At 33.9% G+C, this 6,705-nt stretch overlaps 2 protein-coding genes across 2 annotated transcripts in view; one reads left to right on the top strand and one right to left on the bottom strand.

Moving 5' to 3' along the window:
- The window catches only part of LOC106869890 (echinoderm microtubule-associated protein-like 2), a 374,285-nt gene that overhangs the window by 244,737 nt on the left and 122,843 nt on the right, over window positions 1-6,705 (top strand). The window lies entirely within an intron of this gene.
- Window positions 1-6,705, bottom strand: part of LOC106869891 (ribosomal protein S6 kinase alpha-5) — a 47,654-nt gene that overhangs the window by 23,658 nt on the left and 17,291 nt on the right. The window contains exons 3-6 of the mRNA XM_014915813.2: window positions 6,258-6,476; window positions 4,000-4,115; window positions 2,372-2,482; window positions 480-563 (exon numbers count right to left, since the gene is read on the bottom strand). Of these exons, the coding sequence (XP_014771299.1) occupies window positions 480-563; window positions 2,372-2,482; window positions 4,000-4,115; window positions 6,258-6,476 (530 nt within the window). The remainder of the gene's footprint in view (window positions 1-479; window positions 564-2,371; window positions 2,483-3,999; window positions 4,116-6,257; window positions 6,477-6,705) is intronic.

Raw genomic sequence — 6,705 nt, 5'->3', positions numbered from 1 at the left:
AACGTGCAAGTGGCTGAGCACTCCACAGACACGTGTACTCTTAACGTAGTTCTCGGGGATATTCAGTGTGACACAGTGTGACAAGGCTGACCCTTTGAATTACAAGCACAACAGAAACAGGAAGTAAGAGTGAGAGAAAGTTGTGGTGGAAGAGTACAGCAGGGTTCACCACCATCCCCTGCCGGAGCCTCGTGGAGCTTTAGGTGTTTTCGCTCAATAAACACTCACAACGCCCGGTCTGGGAATCGAAACCACGATCCTATGACCGCGAGTCCGCTGTCCTAACCACTGGGCCATTGCACCTCCACTACTGACAACAAAGTACATGGTGGTAAAGAGATGGAGAAAAAAGAGGGGACATGGAAGAGTGGTACCTGGATGTAGCAATATGACACAAAATTTGACATTATGACATAAAAATTTGCTAATCACTAAATCCAAGTAAAAAATGCTAACAATACAGTTACATATGAACTTACAAAATCATGTCCAGCTGAACTTCCTCTTACAACTTCAGGTGCCATATATTCCATGGTGCCACAATATGAATAGGCACGATGAGTCTATAATGAAACAACAATTAGATTAAAGTTTAATTATTGGAGCATAAATATTTCTTTAGCAAGTTTAAGTTAGCTGAAAGGAATAGTATAGTTAACTTTGATGCTATGCTGTGTGATTTGAGTTAGGGAGTGAACCAATTCTCATGTGGTTTACCAACTCAAATTTGAAAAACAACTAAGATGCTATATTAGCTGGAAACTGGCAACTTTTCACATGGTTTACACTACTGAAAACAAACTTTGGCTCAGCTATTTCAATTTCCATCAATCTGTTTGAGAGGATGAGAGCATCCCGATGATTCAGAATGATTAAAAACCAAATTAAAAGTCCTTCCAACTATTGAAAAAAGTTAATTAGAAGGTTTAACCATTTCTGTTGAAATAGGTTTCTTTCAATTAGAGGTAATATTTATCCCCACTCAAACGTGGATGTTCTGTCAGAACAAACTATGCAGCAGTATTTACCACGAGAGAAACTCTCATATTGGCTTATCTCCCTGCTAGCAATATAAACAAAAGTGTATTTTGTACCGGAAGCCAATATGAGAGTTTCTCTCATGGTATTTACTGTGGTATAGTTTGTTTTAACAGAACATCCGTGTTTAAGTGGAGATAAATATTACCTTTTGGCATTAATACTACCTTTGTTGCTAATATATATTCTTTCAATTAGTTTTGAATATAATGAATTAGTAAAATAACTGTCAATATGAAACTGGGGTTTGGAACATAAATCAGCAGACTATTTTGATGGCAAATTATAATTTAGATCACATTAAAACAGGAGGTTTGTATTATAAGACCAGGACAGACTCAGACAGGTTCAAATGAAGAGCTAAAAATGTAGAGAAGCATTTGCAAATGCTACACTTGTCTCAAAACCCAAATAGATCCCAGGTTTAAATGATATTTTTTAATAGTTAGAACTTGTCATACAATATTGGATAAACAAGAATACAGTTGCTGTTATGAAAAATTCAATTTTAAAAATATTTGAATTGAAATACTCATAGAAAAGTAAATATCATTATGGATTTCAGCTGTTTTGTATTTCTGGAACAAAAGTAGCAGTCTATCATTTTATGCAGGTTAATTTCATAAAAGTATAAGAAAATATTCTATTTAATTTCTGTAGCTTGAAGCAAACAAAACTTTTGATAGATCTGAAATTAAAATACATCCATGTATTCTGAAAGCTTATGTATTATCCACCAGAAAACCTTTGTACATATTACCAGCTGGATGATCCGAGTTAATCCTTGTTAAGGACTCCAAACTCCAGCTACATCTTTATAAAAAGAAACACTGTCTTTTGTAATTTCTCTCAAACTTAATTTACTCTCTCCAACTAAAAGTAAATTTCTAAAAACAAGCATCAAAAACTCCATTCCTTGTAATTTCAAAAAATTACGGCTAAAAATATATTATAATTCCACATCTTAACTATAAAAGCAAAGAGATGGCAGCAACTGTAGTTTAACAGCATAAAACAGCATGAAAAACTTTATTCAGTTTCATCCTTACACCTTGTGACTGCAGTTCTCAAAAGGATCAAACTCGTTTCATTCTAACAGAAGTTTGAGAAAATAAATCAAATAACATGGCAGGGTTGGTTCAACAAACTTTATCACACCAACATATAGACTCTAGCCTTGTGCTTCGTAAAAGAAATCAATATTCTAAAAGTACAAAGTTATTTTAGTCCAAGAAAAAAAAAAATCTTCTAATATTTATTGTATATATCAACAAGACCAACTACTAAAATATTTTTACACATAGTAACGCTATTGATACAACGTGGTTCTTACCGTGTCACCAGGAAGGAATTCTTTACTCAAACCAAAATCAGTGAGAACAATGTGACCTGAGGAATCCAAAAGAATGTTCTCCAGCTTGATGTCGCGGTAAATGATACCAAGCTAAAATCATAAAAGAAAAAGTTTTTCATAGTCTCTTTCAGTACTTCTTCCTACAAACTTCTACTGACTGTTTTCTTTTACTAACAGTAAATATCAGGAGATATAATTTGTTTAAGATGAAGATTAATTTCACAATAGTTTAATTTAAATAGCTACAGATTAAATGATGGAAACAAAATGTAACAGAAAGTGAAATCCAGAATGATACACTGAAGAGGAGGGATGACGAGACTAAATGTTTAATTAAGGTCCCAATAAATGAAATACAAAAAGGAAGTGATAGCAGAAAGCAAGACAAAAAAGATGCAAGGATTGTATGGAGCAACGCAGAGTGAAGTAACAAAATTTAATTTTATTAAATAATTTCCATATCACTATTTAAATTAGTCACCATTGGTTTCAGATTTTGGCACAATGTCAGCAAATTTGGGGGAGAGGCTAGTCAATTATATTGACCCCAGTGATCAACTGGTACTTATCTTATCAAGCCCAAAAGGATGACAAGCAAGGTCAACCATAGTGGAATTTGAACTCAGAACGTATAGAAGGATGAAATACTTCTAAGCATTTTGTCTGGCATGCTAACAATTCTGCCAGCTTGCTGCTTCAATTAGTCGCTAAATATTGGTTTCAAATTTTGGTACAAGACAAGCAATGTCATCGACCCCGGTATTCAACTGGTACTTACTTTCTCAACCCCCAAAAGGACGAAAGGCAAAGTTGACAGATGTAATGATTTGCTGTACTTGATACGCTGTGTCAAACTAAGTAAAATTGCTGTCTTCCACACATACAGGTATGTTCTTTCAGGTGCCAGTGCCACTTAAAAAGCACCTGTGCTGGTTTCGTGTTAATGCACCCATGCTGGTGCTGCTTAGATGCATTTGTGCTGGTGGCATGTAATAAGCACCCAGCACACTTTATTAAGTGTTTGATGTTAGGAAGGGCATCTAGCTGTAGAAGTCATGCCACAACAGACAGTTGAAGTCTGGACAGCTCTCTGCTAGTCAGTTCCGTGTCAAGCTGTCCAACTCATGCCATCATAGAAAGCGGATGCTAAATGATGATGATGATGAATGTAAAGACAGACAAAATGCCGCTAAGCATTTTGCCCAGCGTTCTAATGATTCTGCCAGCTCACTGCCTTAATTAGTCACTAAAGATTAAAAATGAAAATTATTTCAGTGGTTTATGTTTAAATTATACAACAAAATCTATTATTGAACCTTTATCCATTTTTTTATATTTTCTTTCTATTTTTATACTTAGTAATTTTTTTTTCATTGTATGTGCAAATTTGAATATTTCACTTGGTATCAGGAGCAACTTTACCAGACGAGATATCCTTTCTAAGATAAGCAATTCCATTGGCAAATTAGCAAAACCAATAAAAACTCAATAGTATAATGAACAATAATTAGATTGTAATTTAAAACATTTCAAATGTAAATTCATTTAAAATAAACACCTACAAGAATTTTTCTTTGTCTCGATAAACAACAAATGATGGTTTTTACCTTGTGTAAAGTCTCCAATGCTAAAACAATTTCTCCAATGTAGATTTGGACTTCAGATTCAGAAAAATGTTCTCGATTGAACAAATGTGTGAACATTTCACCCCCATTCACATAATCTGAAATACAAGTTCCAAAACAAACACATAAACAACATAAGTAGGACAGACACATCCAATATCTAACTCTAATAGAATGAATTTTCAGTCAGATGTTTAAAGGTATAACATTTGTATATTTGACCACACTGCTAATATTAAAATTATGAAAAAGAATAAAGTATTAAGACAACACACACACACACACACAGAAGTTGTTAAGTTCTGTTTATTTAACCCATTAGCATTTAAACTGGTCATGTCCAGTCAAAATATTCTACCAGTTTTATGCCCCAACTGGTCACATCTTGCCTCTCACACCAACTCTGCAATACCATTCTAAAAGCTAAGTTACCTCATCGAAATCTCAAAGCTTTCAGCTAATGCATGATTAGTTCAAAACAATGTGAATAAATAAGCATTACATTTGACAAAATAATGCGAATGTTAAAGAGTTAAAGATCTGAAGGAATTATAAGAGCATGTGTTTATTGGGTATTTCTGTGCAAAATCAAAGAAATTTTTGAAAAAATTGAAGCTAACTGAAACCAATTTCTTTCAAACTATGCATGCTAAATGGCCATTATATGAAACCTTCAGATATGAAATATTTTTACCTGACTCTAATATTTGCTGAGTTATGACCATTTGAAATTTTCAAAAAAGTGACATTTTATCAGTTACTCAATAATTTGAGAAGTCATATCTCAGCTACTGAGCTAGAAAGCTCAATTTGTTTTTTTCCATTTTAAAGCATTTAAATAGATTTACAACTTTTGTTTAGTGTATTTTTCCCTCACAATAAAAATAAAGAAGTTGACCTAAAATCTGACCACTGACCTTTCATAGATTAAAAGACGTAGTTATCGATTTTTTAAAATTTTGTCCAAATATTGCCCTACTTAGTCACAACTCACATAAAAAAAAAAATTCATACTGGGATCTCAATGGAAAGTATTTTTAATAAATATAACTATAGTGAAAAGTAGTGGCAAGTTATCAAAAATTGCTTACTAAGCAAGACAATTTGAGTTTGAAGGAGAAAACAAAGTGTTGATAATCAAAATAAGTATTTTTATTATTTCAATAATAATGTCAACTTTAATTGTAACTACGTTATAGCTCTGCTATAGTCAATGGTGAGCTTTCTAGCTCAAATAGCAGCTGAGATATGGCTTTTCAAAGTTGTTGAGTAACTGAAAAATGTCACTTTTTTAAAAATTTCAAATGGTAATAACTCAGCAAATATTAGAGTCAGGTAAAAAATATTTCATATTTAAAGGTTTCATAAGAAGGCCATTCAGCATGCAAAGTTTGAAAGAAATTGGTTTCGGTCACCTTTGGCACCTGTGTTGTATTATGAAACTGACCATTCAATCAAAATAGGAGTCAAATTTTATAAATAAATTTTTCAGCAACATTAATAACATTATTATGTTTTCCAAAGGTATTTGATATTTATTGTTATACTTGGGGGTATAGAAAAAAAATGACTGACAACTGTATACCCAGACAGCTGTTGTATGGCAAGCTTATGCAGAGCTTGCACAAATGAGGAAGACCTAAATTGAGGTACAAAGACACTCTGAAAAGTAACCACAAATGGAGTGGCATTAGACCACACAAACTCAAAGCCTCTGCCACAAACAGATCAGCATGGAGGTCGCTCACCTCACAAGCAGCAGCTGACTACAAAGAGGACCGGCAGCAGCATCTCGATGCTGCAAGAGAAAGACGTCACAGGGCAGCATCTGCCTCAATTCAGTCAACAGACTATTGCTGTGACATCTGTGGGAACCTGAGTACTTCTAGCTTTGGACTGTAGAGTCACATGCGCTTTCATCACTGAGAACACAGACTTTGTCATCATTGAACACTGATGGACTACCTACCACGTACTTGGGGATGGTCATCTTTTGCGAATATCTGTTTCAAATACACATTTTCACATCAAGAATCATGCAAAACAAATACATAAATGTAACGTTAATATTTACTTTTACTTTAATTCTTAAAAATGATGAACTAGAATTTTAAAGATTCACTTTAGAAACTGAAACACTTACATTTTTACTGATGAAAGTGGAAAATATTAAATACTGATGAAAATACAATTATTTCTTTCTTTTTATCATCGTCAATGAATATAAAATGTTTGCTTACCAAGAATTAAGTGAAGTTTTGCATCAGTTTGGAAAGCATAATGAAGTGTAACTAAAAATGGAGACTGGCGTATAGCTTCAAGGACTTGACGCTCTGTTTTAGTGTGTTCTGTTGTCTTGTTTTTTTGAACTATACTGGCTTTTTTGAGAACTTTCATAGCATAAAGTTTACCACAGTCAAAGCCATTCACTTTACGAACAAGAAACACTTTACCATAAGCTAAACAAAAGAGAAAAAAACATAGAAACCTTAAAACTGAATATACAAATAACATACCCGTCAGAGTGTAAGTATCTTGAGAGAAAAGCTGAACATTAGAAGCATCAGTTGTGGCGTGCAAGAGAGACGATTGCGCTGGTATGGACATGTGGTGAGAATGGAGGAGGATAGCTGCGTGAAAAAGTGCCACACCCTAACAGTTGAGGGAACCCGTGGAAGAGGTAGGCCC

Source organism: Octopus bimaculoides, chromosome 11 (genome assembly GCF_001194135.2).
Source record: "Octopus bimaculoides isolate UCB-OBI-ISO-001 chromosome 11, ASM119413v2, whole genome shotgun sequence".
Lineage (NCBI taxonomy): Eukaryota > Metazoa > Mollusca > Cephalopoda > Octopoda > Octopodidae > Octopus > Octopus bimaculoides.
Note: the sequence above shows the minus strand (reverse complement) of the source record. Positions and strands in the feature narration are given on the sequence as shown.